The sequence below is a fragment of the Aplidium turbinatum genome, chromosome 14 (assembly GCF_918807975.1).
Source record: "Aplidium turbinatum chromosome 14, kaAplTurb1.1, whole genome shotgun sequence".
Taxonomy (NCBI): Eukaryota; Metazoa; Chordata; class Ascidiacea; order Aplousobranchia; family Polyclinidae; genus Aplidium; species Aplidium turbinatum.
This window is the reverse complement of record NC_137485.1, coordinates 5,835,382-5,855,104: the sequence shown is the minus strand read 5'-3', so window position 1 is coordinate 5,855,104 and position 19,723 is coordinate 5,835,382. Positions and strand designations below refer to the sequence as shown.

Below are 19,723 nucleotides of genomic sequence, written 5' to 3'. Positions count from 1 at the left end.
AAGCTGTTATCTTTAATTTATAAAATAACACGAGTTAAATCAGTTACCGATAACCATTTTACATCAGTTATAAAAAAGAAATGTTTAGGTCAGGGTTGCGGAGCGAAGTGTTTTTGATGGAGCTTCAGCCTTTAACTCTGCTTGCTGTGGAGTCAAAGCCGGAGCCACAAGAAATGTGTCAGCTCCACTTTTGCCCAAGAAACTGATGAGTTAGTGTCTCCTTATAAAGATTTCATAAAACTATGAGAGATGACCGGCAATGTCAAGTTTTGAAGCATTTTTTACTAAGCGGATTGTTTCATGCAACCCCATGTGCAACAGCGGCCTCACCACTCGGTGTTATGATTTGAAAAAAGAAAAAAGCCATTTTGTAAAAATACAAAAATTGCCTCACTATTTTTGATAAAGTAATTTTCAAGTTTAAGCAGAAGAAATCAAATACAAGTTAAAAGAAAAACATAGATTCATATTATCGTTACTTTTTTGATTAAAATTAAAAGTGAAATGATAAAATCCAGTGCTAACACACCCCATTTTTGATTAAATTGGTCACTCTGTGAAGATCACACTTCTATTGTAAATGAGCTTTAGTGATAAAATTGTCACTGTTACCGCACAGTACCGGGAAGTAACCCTTGAAGCGAATATAATAATAATATCATACAACATTTTGCAAAGCAGAGTGCTTATTCATCTTTCAATTACATACAGTAAACCAACTAGTAAAGACAATAACTATATTGAAGTTAACAGATGATATCAACAGTGATGCACAGTTGCACACGCAAAAGTAGACAGCTAAGTAATATTGACTCTCTGAAAAAAATGAGCTAGTACTTACTTTCAAACTTATCATATTATTATTTTTGTCATTAGTGTCTGGAATGAAAAAGATTTATATACCTTACTATATATCCTATTCAATCTGCAACGTGTTAGAGCACGTACAAAAACACAAACACAATTACTCCATAAGCTACTGTTTGCTGATGTTGCAGCCTTGCTTGCTCACATAGAGGAAGCATTGCGACGCTTAACTTCTTGTTTGTAGAAGCTGCCAAAATGTTTGGGTTAGTGATTACTGAATAACCTATAAAAGACAGAAGTGCTATATCAGCCTGCATTTGAGGAAGTATTCTTCCATCCTTATATCTTTGTCGACTAATTGGAGCTCAATGTAGTGCAGCAGTTTCTATACCTAGGATGCACCATATCTTCAGATGCTAAGATTGACAAGGAAATAAATTATAGACTGCAATAGACTATAGACAAAGCAAACTCTACCTTTGGAGGCTTCACAGTCCAGTTTAGAACAATCACGACTTACAAAAGAGAACAAAAATGATGATATATGCGGCAGTTGTTTTAACATCTCTCCTCTATGGATCAGAATGCTGGGTGCTATATCGCCAGCATGTATGGCTCCTGGAACGTTTTCACCAGAGTTGCCTCAGATGTATTCTGAACATTCACTGGAGCAAACATGTCCCAGACACTGAAGTCCTTCAACGAGCATCTATTTTTAGCATTGAATCATCTCTATTAAAATGACAACTACGTTGGGTCTGCCATGTTTTCAGGATGGACAATCACAGACTACCAAAGATTACCTTATTTGGAGAGCTTCCCACAGGCCACCACAATTTTGGTGCTCCCAGGAAGTGCTACAAAGACCCTCTAAAAAAATCACTGAAATTATGCAACTTAGACACTTGCCATTGGATTAACCTTGCAGAAGATAGAGATGCATGGAGGCTCACTGTGCATGAGACCGTCTCCAAGTATAAAGCAGCAACGCGCATCACCAACCAAGAAGAAATGTGTCACAATAGACAAAACCGTCAGAATTTTCCATCATCACCGGTGGCAGGCTTTACATGTTATCGTTGTCGTCACGCCTGCCAGTCACGCATTGCTTTTCAGTTATAAAAGGGCTTGCAATGATGTGATTTTTTAAACTGGTATCTTCGTTACAAAGTAGGCTACTGCAATATATATATTATATATCCTACCGTACAACAGCACGTCAATAAATGTAAAAAAGTAGTTCAGTTCAGTTTATTTTTGTTTTGTTGGCAAAAAATAAAAAAAACAAAAATATACAAAAACACAAATAATTTGCACAACAAGGATGATAGCGAAAGACCAAAAGGTCACCAAAGTCAGCTGCCACCCAAAGAGCGTAGCCCAAACTTGAAAAGGTTAAGACATGCCTGAATAGTTGTTCAAGTAGCACAAGCCTATGTCTGTAGCCAGCACGGGCCACAAAACCCAAAAAATAAACAGCAAAAAACTAAACAAAGAGAAGCACAAATGTAGTACTAAACAATATAGCTGATGGAAGGTGTTGTAGATTGAAATTCAAAGTGATTTTGCCGACTATTTTTAATTAACTCCATTGACATGCTCATATATCAGTTATTAAAGCTAGCACTACTTTTTTCGTTCCTGACACGTTAATGATGAAAAGAAAAATGATATCATATGAAATATATATTGTACGTAAAATCAACACAATTCCGTCCACAAAGTGTAGGCCAAAACAAGTCTTTCATTGAGTAAGCGTCCTGTTTCCAAAACTACGCCATCTGTGAAGTCTACTAGCGCCACCGGTAAACAATTTTTTTTTTAACACAAGGTTCAATTTTTGTCTCTTTTTAATGTTTGTAGCAACTTTTTATCAAATAACACGACAAAAGAAAAGATCGCTTTAACAAAATGAATAAAAAAAATCATCAAGACGTAAAAGCATCATGGATTTTTCAGATAAAATTCAAATAATTTTAATCAGCTGACATTCATAAAAATGAACCCATGGAGTCACAAATTGATTGATTGAATCTTTATCCTCGGGCTGGGAAAGCTTCTTGCAGAGCTTAATCCTGGCAGTTTCGCATACTTGTAGACTCAATGTAGAGGCTTTGAATCACTGACGCAGGCCCGGTCACCGAGATTGACAGAGTGGAGTTTCCAATCGTTGAAGTCTTGTTGCCGGGGAATTATTCCATCCATTAGATGCCGCTGAATGAAGAGCAGTCCTTGATGTGCGTTGCTCAAGCGCACACCTCGAGGGTCGAACTAGCGCCGCTTGATCTTGAAACTTTTTCGTCCACGAAGTCACGCGCTAACCAACTGAGATATCGGGCGGACTGTCGGGGGAAGTTGTTTATGAATATGTTTACTGTTCATGTCAGTAGCGTAGCCAGGAATTTCGAAAGGGAGGGGTTTTGACGACCCAGTGGCGGGGGGTCTGGGGGCCCTCCCCCAGAAAATTTTGAAAAATTACTTTGAATTTGGTGCATTCTGAGAGCATTTTCAACAAAAATGTGGGTATGAATATTCCTGTAAAATGGTGCTGTCCGGTGGCATAGCAAAAGGATAAGATCATGTTTTCTTCTGCATTTTTCGGAAATAAAGCTAAGTCTCTATGTTTTCTTGTTGCTAATTCCTGGCTGAGATGTTTGAATGTTTGGTATTGGCAAAACTCGCTCTTTTAATGCAGTTTTGTATAAAATTAGGCAATTTTTTTCTAGACTGAAAGCATCATTCTCAATATCGTGACGTCACACGCGTGCCAAAGGGGGGGTTGTAACCCCCAAAACCCCCCCCTTGGCTACGCCACTGGTTCATGTTGCTAGTGAGCTTACAGCTACAAGATAAAGCCAACAATAGGCAGGTGATGCAACCGAGCCATATTTTAAACTGAATGTCCTGCATTGGTACAACCATGCACGATACAACCATCCGCGTTTTTTCGCTTCTATCTTTTTCTAGACCTCTGCTATGTTTGGCATATCTTGTTTGTCGTTGTGATAGTCAGAAATATGAACAAAACTGAACTAAACATGAAGGTCTGCGAAGGTGATCTAAATCTAAGCGGGTCGTCAGAGACCTTCAAAACAAGTTTTAGGCGGGTCTTGAAATCTTGATTCCCAATGAACCCATTTTACTGTTCATTATGGATGTTGACTTTGTTACAGCTTCTACCTGTCCGAGGATGAAGATTACCAAAATAAATCAATCAATTTGTCCAAAATTCAAATATTGTTTTGTTATCTGGCATCTCTATTTGAGAAAGTTTTGGTAGACTTCTGGGGAATTCGGATTTCGGATTTCGGATCGTTTATATGGTTTCCTTTACCTACTAACAAAACGAATAATACTGCTTTTATTTCTTGTATAAGTGATACAACTACAAGTTCATATAGTGTAAAGTAAACATAACATATACAAGAGTTAGAAGCAAGTTTAGTGTTTATAACAAGGAGCTTATTTAGGTAGGCTAAGCCTGAAAGAAATGCACCGCTGCTTCATAGAGCATTATTATCTTAGTTTGATCACTGATGAATTCTGCGCTTTTAAGTGACATTCTTGAATGTTCTGTGTGCTTACGATCATTGGATGAACAAAACAAAGTGAGTAATAGAGTTTGTGCTGCCTATGCAATATGTATCATCTTCAATTTATGATGATTGTTACTTAGCAGTTTTTGGTCAAGCTTCTTGATTAGTGGTCTTCAAACTATGGATGGGTAATTGCATTAATTGGGGTTATATTCATTTTTGCAGTTAGGGTTTTTGGCATTTTTACTTGTGTGACTGTTACATTGTGTATTGTTGTTTATAGTCTCACAAAAGTAAAAGCTTAGGTCTGCCCCGATAGCTCAATTGGTTAGCGTGTCACTTCTGGAACGAAGAAGCTTCAAGGTCAAGCAGCGCTGGTTCGACTCTCAGGGCGTGCGCTTGAGCAATGCACATTAAGGACTGCTTTCCATTCAGCGGCATCTAATGGATGGAATAATTCCTCGGCAACAAGACTTCAACAATCGGAAAACTTCACTTTGTCAATCTCGGTGACCGGCCTGCGTCAGTGATTCAAAGCCTCTACAAGTATGCGAAACTGCCAGGATGAAGCTCTGCAAGAAGCTTTCCCAGTCCGAGGATAAAGATTCAATCAATCACTGCTTGAGGCTAGTCTCAACCTACCACAATATATACCTACCGACAGGCCTCTAAGCTCCCGGCAGTCATGGCTCCTGAAAAATTGTTAAATGGTCTCTGAAACTACCATGGCTATTTTTGGTTGCCAGCTTCCACAGGCCAACATTTTTTTCCATTCTGTTGATATTCAAAATGTTTTTTTCTTCACTCGCTTTCGTAATCTTTTTTCACAAACAAGGCAAAGTATGAGTGTTGTTGTCAACCTATAAAAACTCAAAGACTAGCTCCACACATACTTGAGAAGCAGTACATTTAAATGCAACTGCAAACATGTTTCAGCTCCTTGTTTGTGTTCTTCTTATCCGAGTGAACGCAAAAACACGATATTAAATAACAGATTTTAATAACACAATTTTTGTTTTGGCTGCCGAGCACAATTTTTGTTTTGGCTGCCAGAGCTTGCGTTTACGCTGACGGCGAATATTGACGCCGTCAGCGTAAACGCAAACGTTCGTAAAAACATACGCCGTATGCGTCAACGCAACTTGTAAAAAAAGTTGGCGGCATCAACGTCAGCGCATACACTAGCGTAAACTAATTTTGTTTGCTAGGTGCCAAATATTCACACGGTATAAACCACTCGAAACAAACAAGTTTTATTTTGAATTTCCACGAAGAAACACAAGCATCTGAAAGTGTTCATCTGGCATTTTGCTGTGTTTTGGTTCCAATATGTCTTTGCCCATTGAAAACATTCTTTCAACTGCAGCGCTGGAAGGTATTGGTGTGTTTTAGAGAAAAAAATACATTACAAAGTATGCGTTGACGCTATGCGCTAAAAAACCGCAAAAACTTTACGGCGTAGCCTCAAGCGCAAACTATCCAAAAAAATGTGGCCGCAAGCGTTAGCGCAAACAAAAAGTCTACGCCTCAAGTCTGCGGCGTAGAATTTGCGGCGTGTACCTACATCTCTGGTCATGCTTAGTTGTCAGACAAACAAACGAGCTTGGAGGCCTGCACCAGTATACATATGGTGAAAAGAAGTAATTTATTGTTGTTTTGCATTTATTCATACTGGTGATGATGCTTTTGATTTATCAAAGATACCTATGCTGTTTGACAGTGTTGGTATTGATAGACTTGTAACTATGGTTTTGTCTCATAGTTGAGTTTCAACTTTTAAATGTAATTTTAAAGGCTGTGGCTATATTTACACTATATAGTGTAAGAATAGCCTCAATAGTGTTGCCAGATAAGGAATTCTGCCCTAATTTGAGCAAAGTTTAAAGCTGTTGAAAACAAAAACTTGTATTTAGATTTTTTTTTTTAGTCCTGGGCAAAGATCAAAACCATAAACTTATTCCTAACTCTAGCCCTTACCTTAACCCTTCCTGACTTTAATCCTAACTCTGGCAACACTTCATTGTGTAAAAATAGCCACTTCCAATTATGAGTTTCATTGAGACTAGAGTTTCAATAAAGTGAGTTGCAATTTACTGTAAAGCCTGTCAAATTTGTTTCAGGTTCTGCCATGTCAACACACATTTTGCAAATCGTGCTTGGATTCAATTGTTAAATCATATAAGGAGCTTCGCTGTCCTGAATGTCGTATTTTAGTTCGGGAACGTGTGAGTGATCTTCCTTCAAACATTTTGCTGATTCGATTGCTGGATGGGATTCGATGCCAAGAAAATCAAATTCTTTGCACAACTAATCATGAAACAAAAACAAGACGCCATTCAGGTCTATAGGCTAGTATCATTGAAATATATTTTTTCTTGTTTCTAAGCAAAAGCAATTTTTAAACATACTTTTTGAGTACCGGTAGCCTAATTGGCTTTCTATTGAACATCAAAATTAATGCATGTACTTTTACATTGTGCTATTAACATAAGCATGTGGTTAAAAAAAATGACTGAGTGTTAGGATTTCATAATCAAACTCAATTATTGGTGAGGACTGTGTACAAGTAAACCGAAGTGTAACAATGAAAGAGAAAATGAAACAATTGTGTTGTAAAACATTTTTTGCAGTTGAAGATGTCTTGAGTGAGCCATATTCAGCAACTGGTGGTGCTAAAGATCATGGCATTAATGGCATAACATCAGGTGGATGTGCAAATCATGAGCCTGCATCCAGATCGGTGAGAGTGATGCATTTGTTCAGCTTACGACAGAGCATGGTCATTAATTTTATCAATGACCTTATATTTTTGTTTTTTTCTTGGTTCGATGTCAATAAGTTTGTTATCTAATACATTGTTATCGTAATACATACAACTGGGCGTGCAACGTGCGTTAGGGTGGCTCTTAAAATTGAGTTTTTGAATTTTGCTTGGGACACCCTTTCAAATGGTGAGGTTGTCAGAAAAAATAACTCTTGCAAATTTTTTTTTAATTTGAAGTTGATTTAGAGGTGGCCCTCCCCCCCTAAAGTTCTGTGCCCTCCCTCGAAATACCAAATCTGCGTATCTCGAAAACCAATTGAGCTAGAGATACAGTTTTTGTGTTAAAAGATGCAGAAAACATGGTTTTCTATCTGCTTTCTGAACATTGAATGCATCTATCTTGAGTAGAAAAGCAGTTATTTAGAAAAAACGCCTTTGACCAAATCTTGATTTTACAACCTTTTTTGTGACCACGAAACCGTCTACAAAATTTCGTTTTTTTGTCTTAATTTTTGCACCTTAGAGGGAACACTGGTAACGATATTCATATCAAAATGTAATTCTGGTCAGTATCATACTGGAAGAAGCGATATTATCGACAATATTTCACATATTGCCTTGCGCATCGTGACAGGATGTCTGCGACCTACACCATTGGACAATTTCCCTGTCCTTGCAGGCAACCAACCAGCTGAGTTTCGTCGCGAAGAAGCCATCCTGTCTCTTTCTCGCCGCACTACGAACCCCAACCACTTGCTCCACTCAAATCTCTACGAGTCTGTGAGCGAGCAATCGAGCATCCTCGGCAACTGAAATCGAGACACCCATTTGTATGTGACGCACAACTTCTGATGAAAACCGCTGAAGACCAATCCATCAGCGCGGCTACCTGGGAGAACAACAAATGGAGCTCAGAGTGGAAGAAGAACTCCTCAAGACTCTAAAGTTGTATCTCCGACACCAGCCCCCATCCAACCGGAATGCATAATTTGCCAAGGAAGGCCTGGGTGCGGCTCAACCGCCTGCGTACTGGGCTAGCCTACTGGAGTCAGACTATTTCGCACCAACATGCACAAATTGGGGATGGCTCCATCCGCAATCTGTGAGTGTGGCAAAGAGGAACAAACCACAGACCACACCATCTGTAACTGCGCCAAATGGTGTGCGTGGTCTGCTTGAACTGGATGACGAATCAATGGACGAATCAAAGGATTGCTGCTCGACACCTGCTCAAGCATCTAAACCGCATCGCCACTGCCCAAGAGTGGTAAAAGACAGAGCCCTTGACCCCTGGAGTAACAAAGAAGGTTTAAACGAAGAAGAATAGACAATATTGTTCTTGTTGGAATTTGGAAACAGTTTTCTGTGTTCAGTAACAACTTGCAAAAGAAACTGAAGTTGGTACTCATCTTCAGTTAAGATTTTGTTAAAATCCTGGATTAGACTTAGAGCAACTCCTCTCTCTGCTCTGTCATTGACTACTGAAAGTCCCTTTGCCATGTGTAAAGCTTGAATAAATGCACCATCTTCAGTCCAATGAGCAGGATCCTTTGAAAGTATAATTATTGCTTCATCTTCACCCAACAGCTGAAGAAGCCATTTTGAATTAGAGGTGCAATACTGTTCTAGACCCTTATTGCTAAGAAACGCATCTACTTTGATGCTTGGTCTCCTTGGTGGACGTTCTCCTGTTTCATCTAACATGGTTGCCACCATTAGCTTTTTACTTTCCACAGACAATCGAGAGTCAAACAAGGCTAGTCCAACCATTTCTTCGGACAGATACCATAAATGCACACCAAGCTTTTTGCATAAATCGCCTTTGCCATCCAACAAGTGCGATGCATAGCACCTGAAGCTTGAAAGCGGATTCCACGCTCAGGAGTTTCTCCAAGGAATATGATACAAAACGGGCATTTTAGCTATGCATGAATGCATAAAAGTTTAGGAATACTTATTTCGTTTATTGCTTTACCAGTTTTACCGGTTAGTTTATGAACTTTGTTTATTGAATAGCTTGGGCCACAATACTTGTTTAGCACTGTTTTGTGCTAGAATACCGAAAACAGGTTTTTTCTAAATAACTGCTTTTCTACTCAAGATAGACGCAATCACTGTTCACAAAGCATATAGGAAATCATGCTTTCTGCATCTTTTGACACAAAAACCGTATCTCTAGCTCAAGCAGTTTTTGAGATATGCAGATTTGGTATTTTGGAGGAGGGAGCAAAACTTTAGGGGGGGAGGGCCACCTCTAAATCAATTTCAAATTCAAAAATTTTTTGCAGGAGTTATTTTTTCTGACAACCTCACCTTTTAAAAGGGTGTCCCACACAAAATTCAAATTTTTTTCATTTTTTGCCAAATAAGAGCCACCCTAACGTGCGTGTACAAATAACAGGCTAGCAATGGTCTTGATTGGCTGATGAACGTTCTGGGATTAAAATCTACAATCACTTAGTGCACAGCTACACGGTTGAGACAAAGACTACACTTGTTGTTATTTAAGAATTTTCACTCAAAATGAAAATTTTTAATGCGGTAACCCAATTGAAACGTATCCATAAACTGATCAATTTAACCGGCTAATATTTACTTATGCTGTACTGATGCAAATGAATTTATATATAGGTTTCTGCTGCACCACATCAGCCATCTGCAAAGGCATTGTATAGATATGAGACTAACCAACCAGGGTAAGTTGAATTTCTTCACTTTTAAGTTTTAAGACATTTTTAAAAATTAATTTCATTGGTACATGGCATTTTTTTGATTGATTTTGGTTTAACGATTAATTAATTTTGTCTTTTTTACCTGATGGTGGTCCATCTGATATGATTCATCTGACGATTAATTGAAATGAAACACCACGTATCAACAACACAGATAGAAAGGTTTGATTTTGAAACTTATCAGTCAACAATTAAATGTTGGAGCAGCATCATTTAGACAAATTTGACATTGCAGAAATTTTTAGTTGGAGAAAAAATTTTGATAATTTTTATTTCATGGACAACTTTGTGTGATCATGACTTAAGTTTGTTTGCTGCAGTAATTTGTCGTTTGACAAAGGCGACATAATCCAGCTGTTGAACAAGGTTGATTCCTACTGGATGCGTGGAGAATGTAAGGGACATACTGGCTTGTTCCCTATCAACTACGTCAAGGTAGGATTTGTTTCAAAGAGATCAAATTGTAATCTCTTTTGTCAAGATGTGTATCGCTATTTGACAACAATGTGATTGAAATTGACAAGGTAAAAAAGTGTTTGTTGGAAATTATCTAATCAGGAACTATATGATTTGATGATAATATTATGCCATTGTCAGCATTTTTATTTTGCATCCACTGCAACGTACATTGAACTTTGAATCACATCCACATGCAACATAGCAAGTGGCCACCAGCAGTACATGGACATTGAGTCAACTGCTTCCCTTTTTTTTTAAATGCCATAAATGAACCGTTTCTATACTGATCACTTAATTGACATTCAAATGTGCAAGCGATATTTAATGAATATTTGTCAAATGAGTTTTATTATCAGGTTGTGCACCCCCTTCCCCCGAGAAAGCCGTTATGTGTGGCCCTTTATGATTTCCAATCCGATATAGATGACCCAGACAGAGATTGCCTTCATTTTGTCAAGGTACAGATTATGCAGTCAATGCAGATTATCTCTGTCCATACAGATACAGATTATCACTGGCCAGTGGCCAACCATATGATTTGTAGCCCCCTTGATAAAAATCAGTTAAAATAATTCTTCCATTCCAAGACATCAATGTGTTTCGGTTGTATCCATTGCAAATTTGCTTTATTCCTAATGCTTTAAAAAGCAGACCGTGTCAGCACTGAGTACATAACTATGCTATCATAACCATTAAGCCAAGGAGCCGGACAGGTTATTGCAAACCAAACGTATGGAGTTATAGAAATGATAGAGCTTTTATAGATAGTTAACTTTGTTATGCCACATACACACGAAAGATTAATAAAAAAGCACCTCTTCTATTGCTCATCATAAAAACATCTGCATCAAATTTTCTGCATGTTGTTGGCATTGTTAAACTGCTTATAGAGAAGTTGATAATCATCATTCTAATATTTTTAGCAGACACCAAAACATTTATAGAGAAACTACCTAGTAAGTTACTTTTTTGCCAGAAGCTTTAAGAGCAAAAGTTATCTATGTCCTATGTTGATAGCACAATATGAGAAAAATGTTGGTGAACTGTTGTGTTTTTTCCACAACCAGAATGATTGGATATCGGTGATTAGAAGGGTGGACGACAACTGGATAGAAGGCGCCCTGAACGATAAAATAGGAATATTTCCTTTGTCATTTGTTAAGGTAGGGTTGAGAGAGAAAATATTTTTTTAAATGCTTTTTTTTTTAATTGATTAAGTTGTATTGTTGCTGAATTAATCGGCGACCTAATTTCAGATGTATTTTTTTTTTAATATATTTTTTGATATACCTAAAAAGCGGAATGGCCCGTTTCGGTGAGTCCGATTCGGTGAGTCCGATCCCTTAACGGGGGATTTTTTCATTTTTTTTTTTAATTATTGGGTACCGTAGCCTAATTATCATTGCCGTTTTAGGGTTAGGGGTTTGTGGTTAGGGTTAGGGGGTTAGAGGTTAGGAACTCACCGAATCAGACTCACCGAATCGGACTCACCGAATAGTAGCAGACCCCCTAAACAGGCAGTATTGGTTTTCTTGTGTTATTTTTGCTGCATGTGGAGCTGCGGCAGTTGCTGGTTGTTTTTTTGTTTTTACTTGTAAACTCATATATCTGTCAAGTATAATCCGTCAATACCTGTAAGAAGGTTTTTTGTGCAATTTTTAAGATCACTTTTAATAAAATTTGCAGCTGAATCATGAAGCGAAAAAGTTGATTGGAGACATCTCTTCTTCTTCTGATGTTAATGCTGATGAAAGATCTCGGCAAAGAAGGATTCCTGAATCCAGGAGGATAACGAGTGGCAAACACGCAAATGATTCGAAGAAAAGACACTCTTTGCCTGATCTTCTTTCTGCAGGTGAAGTGTTTTTGTGCTTGGTATTTTGTTGTTATTTGCAAACATGTTGATGTCGGGTGGTTGACGATTTAGGATAAATGGAAAGGAAGGCAAAGGACCAATCTTCGTGTCCACCTTTAGTCATGTTAAAAGTGTCGTGCCAGAGACAGCCTTTTGAGCCCTGTCGAACCGGCGCCATTTCGAATTGAGCATCATACAGGGCTCTCACCACTCGGCTACACGTTTGGCTTGAAATTTTTAAACTTTTTACTTCACGACGGTGCATGACTCTTTCGTCTTCGCTTACGATTTTCTTTTGCCTTCCAAATAGTACTTCTAAAGTCACTTTCCCATTATGCTTGGAAAAAGTGTGACAACTATCTGTCAAACTTTTGCATCAGGGTCTGATGGACACGGGGTTCATTCTCAATCCTCCAACCGTCGTTCAGTGGATCTGGACTCTTCCACTCCGCTGGCAACATCCATAAGTGCACTCCACTATTCTGTCGATGCAACCCTGTCATCTACAAAGTCATTTCACAAGCGTCAGGATCGAACGAAATTACGTTACGAGAAGAACGACTTTCGAAATTTGGACAAGCCACCGGTACATCCACTAGAGGGTGCCGCAACCACCGCCCCTAAAGCCCCATCTCCATCTTCAAGCACACGGCCTGCCCAGGTATCGTATTACCGCAATTGAGAAACTAATTAAAATTGCGTTGTGTATATTATTATATTTAGATTTTACAGATTTGATTATCCATTTTCCTAATAATTTAGCACGGGGAAGTACGAGAGTTTAATTTTACTCTGTTGTGTCCACTACAGGAGTCTGCAGCAAAGCCAAAAGGTGAAAGTTTCGCTTCTAAGAACCCAAAGGCTATGAACCAACCTATGCATCTCCTGCCAGCTAAAAAGTGAGTTGTACACCAATACGTAGCCAGATGGCAAAAAACTTTCATTTTTACAGACGTTGAATCAATGTAAATACGACGGATTTTGCTGCCATCTTATCAAATTCGTGACAATAATTACGGCTTTCCAGTCTGTTTGACTTGGTTGTATTCTTCGGCAAGAGACGAAATCGTTGCTACCGTGACTTGAGCCATTAGAATGGAGAGACGATGTGGTTTTGTCTTTTTTTATAAAGCATTTTATGGTTCAAATCGACAACGGCAAAGTATCTTGACCAATTTAAACCCGATTGGAGTGGATAAACCATCGATTGGAAAAGATTAGAACTACTTTAGGTTTGTTTTAAATAAAAATTATAAAAACGAGATAATTGAAAGTTTTTTCACGACGCTCGATAAAATCTCTGTTTGAATTCTCCAGGCTAAATGAATTTTCAGTTGACCTAAGAATGCAATCGTGGCATGAAAATACTCTCATTTCAATCAAAAAACACATCACTATCACTATTTCAATAAAATTCAATTAGAAACGATAAGAAAAGCAGATTTAGTTGATTCAACGTCCGCAGACGTTGAATCAATATGAAAAAGTTTAATTTTGCTGCCTAGATTAGAACAAACGTATTTGACATAGCCCGTTTGGCCGAGACTTTGTTTTTTCATACTACAACGCATCATGGCCATGCTTTCAGGGTGACAGCTGTACAAGCTTTTCAAGGCAAACATGTTGGGGAACTCGACCTCGTACCAGGCCACATGTACCGCGTCACAGAAGTTTGCACAGACGGGTGGTGCAAGGCCACGCATGTGGGGTCGGGTAAAAGTGGAGTTTTCCCCGGCAGTTACGTCACTCCAAGCCCTCTGATGAGGTACGGTTTTGTTTGATAGTTCGAACGGTTACTTCTTACGACAAAGGTAGACTGAGAGAGGTTGTTAATTTTGCATTATCCGAAAACGTGTGAACAAGTTTTTGCTAATTTTGTTCAGAAGTTATTTAAAAGATGTCATTCAACTAAAGTACTTTGTTTTTCAATAATTGTCTATTTATATATTTCTTTGGTCACTTCTGCATTTGTATTTTTTTGGTTAAGTCCAACAACTTTACTTTATCACTACTTTCAATGTCTTCAGTACGGTTCAATATCAATCGTATAATGGTTATGAATGAACTTTGAACTTGTTTCAGACTATTGGACTGATAGTGTACTAGAGTTACTATTGCTAGTGTGCGATAGTGTTACTTTGTTTTCAATCGTGTGCAGACGTTGAATCAATGTAACATGACGGATTTTGTTATCTGGATTAGGATTGAAAGTGTATGCTTTACCTTTCACAAGGTCTGATTTCATTGTATGAACAACCCGCCAGCAAAATTCGTCCCACTTCAAAATTAATCAAAGTCAGAAAGTGTTTAATTCATGCAAAAAGAATGGATCTTGCTGAGTGGCTGATGATTTCCTGCCCTCCAGTCTAGCCTGGAAAGATCTGCTCATCCGCCGATGATGAATGAATCTTGCGAGCTGGGCAGGAATTGCCTAAAACAACATTGTTAATCACTGGATCATTAAAGTTTCTACCAAATGATTAATACTTATCATTGATTTTCATACAAAGCTGATAAAAAGCACTTCGTTAAAAATCCATTCTGAGATAGTCTTGTCAAACCTTAGAACAAAAGCATCGCTTTAGATTGAATTGCTGCAAATATTACTACATGTGTAGAAAGCCCTGTTATGTTGTATTTCTATGAAAAAGAACATGATATATTGAGGAAATTCAGATAATATGAAACCAAGGAACTTTCAGAAATAATTAATTAAACTACCATTCAACGTTTTATAGGCAGAGAAAACTTTTTCTCGAACCGTAGAAAATTTCATTATCAGATCACCGCTTCAATGCGTGATGGAAATCTACAGATAAATCTGCATCAGGCATTGCAGAGTGCAAAAAACAGTGTTGCAGAACGCGTTTTCGAATTGAAGCGGTGATCTGATAATGAAATTTTCTACGGTTCGAGAAAAAGTTTTCTCTGCCTATAAAACGTTGAATGGTAGTTTAATTAATTATATATTGAGGAGTTTTACAGCGTTAAATTTGCAGCTTTTATGTTGTATTTACATCCATTAACGTTTGAATCATGTGTGGGATTCGCCCCGGAATATTTCATGTGGTAAAAGTGACGCAAATTGCGATTACAATCAATTTTACAATGCGCTTAGTTGGAAAAGAATCTTTTTTCGATCGAAAGAAATGCTAAATTCGATTTCAAAATTGAAGTAGAAAATGAAATTGCAGGAGGGAAGAAGGAAGGTTAACCTGTCTGGTTTAGCTTTTTATAACTCCACCGCATACCACGAGACATGCGTTACCGACTGTGCCGTTTGAGATTGTTCAGGTGTCATATTGTGACCACGTGTTAGTGTGTCAGAATCATCATATTCTATTGCAGAGGTTGACAGGACACGTTGTGTTTGATGTTAAATATAGAAAGGGTTAGAAAAAAGCCTGAAAATGATTACGGTTGATCAGACTCTTTATATCGTCGTTGAGCAACGGACTAGGATTGCAACCCAGCAAGCTAATCTGTTTCTTTTTCGCATTGATTTAACGTCTGCAGACGTTAAATCAATGTAAAAAAGAACTGATTTGCTAACTGGGTTGTTGCGTCATTTATGACTGGATGCAGCTTATTGAGTGTGGTTTCAATGATTGCACTGGCATATTAGTATTGATGAAACAAGTCTTTTTATAGGCCACCATCTAATCGATCCTCTTCAGGATTGGATGATTCCTCCACGGTAAGTTGTCTGTTAATCTTCTACTATCCTGTAGTTTGAGTATTTCCCACTGTAACGTAGAAAACATGCCTTTTAACGATTTTCCTCCAGCGTTGAATTTGCTAGCAATGATAGCAATTTCTGACTCGTGGTCCACGAAACCCCAATCGTGTGTGGAAAGTTGTATAGGATCCGTAAGTTTCTTAATTTTTCGGAAAAATTTAAAGCAATCAAATTCATATATTCAAGACTAATTCACTTTTGATTACTCTTAGAAGTTTGTAAGTCGGCAAAACTAAGAGGCCGGTTACCGCCGAAGGTTAAACACCACTGCTCTACGAGAAAATGTATGAAGATAGAAAGATGGATATTGGATACTTGTCTACTTTCATAATTTCAAGTTTCGAAATATTCAAGCGACGTATATTATTACCCTCACAAACGTCTCGCCAGGATTCACAATCAATAATCTGTTTTAAAAATCTCCTATGCCCATTACTGGGATTGTATGAAACGAAAATTTGTGCTACTTGGTGCTAATTTTTCTGTTTTTCATACAGAAAACCCATAAACATCCAGTGCCAAAGAAAGGACACGTGGTTCACGGTCGTTCAAAATCTTTTGAGGCTAATTCTTCAAGCTCTTTGGAGTCTCTGCCTTCGAGAACTAGTCAGTCTTCCGGTACTAAACCTCTCACATCTACCTCTGATCCCGTCCGAACCAGAGCTACCATCCAAAATCCTTCAGTTTCCACCTCTGCCGAAGTTCGATCCCGGGTTCATTCTGCTCCAAAACATTCCAATAGCAACTGTAACTCTTCAACCATGCCGGGAAATACGAAGTCCCCTCCACTGCGCCCTGTCCTCCCCAAAATGAAGCTATCAAGTCATAGACTTCGCCAAGGTGCACTCAAATATCATTGACTTGTAAATAAGAAAAATTTGTTTCTGGTCGTAAATTTATTACCCTTTGTTTGAAACAAACGTGATGGGCGTGTCACGGATCCCCGTTGCAGCTCGTTTGTTTCAAGCACTGTATTTCTCACGTTATGTACAAACTGTGCATAAGCAACGTAAGCGACGTTGTTCTAACGTTGTGACACGCAGCAGTTACGTTTATCTGGTTGATTGCACAGATGGAGCGACACTGAGCGAAATGCCTCATGATGTTATCTTACGTCAATCACAAGCAGTCGGCATCGAAGCTAAAAAGCCTTCTGAGCTGGTAAGCTTCTAATCACTTGCCGTGTATTGAAACCTATCATTTTATTTCGTCATCAACGTATCTGGGTTGAAAAATATGGTACCAGCTACAAATAGTCGATATTCCACCGCACCAATGAACGCAAAAAGGTGGCAAAAGGTTTATTTCGTAGATGAATAAGTGTTTGAGTATTATTATGATACATATCTACAGGTAGCACGACCACAAAACCCATCGGATTTTTTTAATCATAGACAAATAAAACCTAACAACCACACGGTATTTAACATGAAAATAAACTATACACGTTTTTCGGCCAAACGTGTATGGCCGAAAACGTTTGTAATCTTTAGTTTATTTTCATGTTATTATGTTAAATGCCGTCTGGTTGTTAGGTTTTATTTGTCTATGATTAAAAAAAATCAACTCTTGTTTGAATTCGATAAATCTCTGTAACGACAAAAGCAAGTTTGTTTTTTTTTAGAAAAATGAAGTCAAAGTTTTGAAAAGTTTTTCCAAACCAATTGAACGATGTTGTACTGGGACGAAAAAAACTTTAAACGTTTGGGACGAAATGAACTTTTCTGTTAGAGATTGATGTTTTAATTCTTAAGCTGCACAATATTAATGTTAACTTAAAGTTACAATAAACAAGGCTTAACTTGAGTAGTTATTAAACTCACTTCGTCACATTATCGTAGGACAAACGACGAGAACGTTCCTCACTTTTCACGAAGATGAGGACCAAAAGTAATGCAGGAAGGAAGTTGAAAGCATCGCTTCCGTTTCGATCGTCGTCTACTCCCAACAGGTATGAAGAGCTTGCAAGTTCTACTGCATGTTATCATGATTGTTACGAGGCGCTTGGAACGTTTCCTTCTAAACTGTAAGACCAATGTCTCAGGGTTTGAATCTCAGATCTAGGCTTATACTCAGCAGTGGTACTCAAGCAAAGTTTTGCAAGATAAACTCCTTCAATTTTTTGATGATTTGTGTTTGGCCATACTCTATAATCAGCTGTTGCCGTCTTGATACTTTTCATACTTTTTGTTGTTCACAATGCATGTTCTGTATAAGCTCAGCAATCTCAGGTCTATAAACATCAGATCTAGGGTTTAGATCTTTCCGTGTGCAAAGAAAATTTTCGATTTTTGTCAATTAGACACATGGAGCCGCTAAACGACACTTCATGCAGTTGCTTTCAAGTCCTTTTGTTGTTTTTTTATCTACACCCGAGTGTCTTAAACAATTCATTGATCTGCAGCCCGTCTCCAGACATTGTCCGTGATCTTGTTACGTCATCGTCACGTGACCAAGAGCATTCAAGCACAGTGTCAACGTCACGTGACCGGTAAGTGCGTTCTTTCATTTTTATATAATGACGTAACAAACGATGTTTTCCAACCAGCAAATCTGCTGCAGACATTGAATCAACGTGAGAAAAGAGTAAAACGTCGACTTCATAGCCGAGTGGTGAGAGCCATGGTTCGACGTTTGAAGGCCGCCAGTTCGACACCGGTCAAGAGCATCTGGCTGTGTCTATGGCAAGACACTTAAAAGCATGCCGTGGATTGCGGTGTGGAACCCTTTCGACTACAGCCCTGGATTTCTCTCATGATTATGAGCATCAAGCTACTCCAGAGAGAAATACCTACGGCCCTTCTGAGGGATTTGGCTGAACTGAACTAAGAAGAATGGTTTGCTGGCTGGATCATAGCGAGGATGATGGTATTGATACACTCAGAGCTTTTCCGGATACAAAACCGTTGTCTTTCCGTTAACTTGTCCATATCCGACCAACGGACATGAGCTGTGATGTCACACAAAAGTCTTACATCACTGTGTCTCTTGCGGTGGGATGGCGTAATAAGGCGCTCACTTTACAACCGCGCGATCCTGGTTCGACTCCCAGCTTAAGCTGGTTGTTGATAAACACCGCTCACCTCGACCCAGGGTAAAATAAATTGGGTGGGCGTAGTCGCTGCAGGAAAGGTGGCCGAAAGAAAGGAATTGGCCATCCTACTATCGTTAGTGCCAATGGCTTAATGTGATCAGGACTTTATCTTTTTAACCTCCAATACCTAAAATACCTTTACCCAATAAAGAATCAACGACTTGTAATTCCTTCACTAGATATCGAGCGACTATGAACTATCCGGCACAGACCTCGGAGGAGCTTGATTTGACAGAGGGAGACGTTGTGGTTGTGCACCAGCGCAAGTCAGATGGCTGGTTCCGCGGGACACACCAAGGAAACGGCAAAGCTGGGTATTTTCCAAGCACTTTCGTCGACCGAATCTTTCACTGATCAGTAGTATTGTTGCTTTCGTCATCAGGGACTTTTTAGTTTGTTTTAAATTGAAGAAACGTTAAGTAACATCATAATCTAATTTCAAACCCGATCTGTCCAGTAACGTTTTGTTTGAAATTTAACATACGCAATGCAATCTCTCTGCTACCTATGTGTATGTAGTACTAACGTCCCAGCCAGCGAATTCCGTCGGCAGAGGCTAAATCAATGTGAAAACAGAGGTTGATCTGCTGGCTGGCTTACGCATTGGGATCAGCTGAAGCTTGTCTTAGCCTATTTGTCTTCTCTTTCAAAATGAACAAATATTTTGTGAATTTGATTCTATGCAAAACATTCTGTGCCATTCAATGCTGCCTGATTCTAGATAACAAATCAATATT

General features: G+C 38.6%; 1 protein-coding gene across 1 annotated transcript; it reads left to right on the top strand.

Annotated features, from left to right (window-relative positions):
- The first annotated feature begins 4,277 nt into the window (after nucleotides 1–4,277).
- LOC145783489 (E3 ubiquitin-protein ligase SH3RF1-like) lies at nucleotides 4,278–19,341 on the top strand. The gene is made up of 17 exons (XM_082595376.1): nucleotides 4,278–4,415; nucleotides 6,464–6,683; nucleotides 6,974–7,083; nucleotides 9,739–9,803; nucleotides 10,160–10,274; nucleotides 10,655–10,756; nucleotides 11,366–11,461; nucleotides 11,985–12,153; nucleotides 12,534–12,814; nucleotides 12,964–13,052; nucleotides 13,742–13,918; nucleotides 15,805–15,850; nucleotides 16,390–16,732; nucleotides 16,965–17,053; nucleotides 17,734–17,843; nucleotides 18,297–18,383; nucleotides 19,166–19,341. Exons 1-17 carry the CDS (start codon nucleotides 4,344–4,346, stop codon nucleotides 19,338–19,340), a joined length of 2,346 nt encoding a protein of 781 aa, XP_082451502.1. The 5' UTR covers nucleotides 4,278–4,343; the 3' UTR covers nucleotide 19,341.
- Nucleotides 19,342–19,723: the final 382 nt, after the last annotated feature.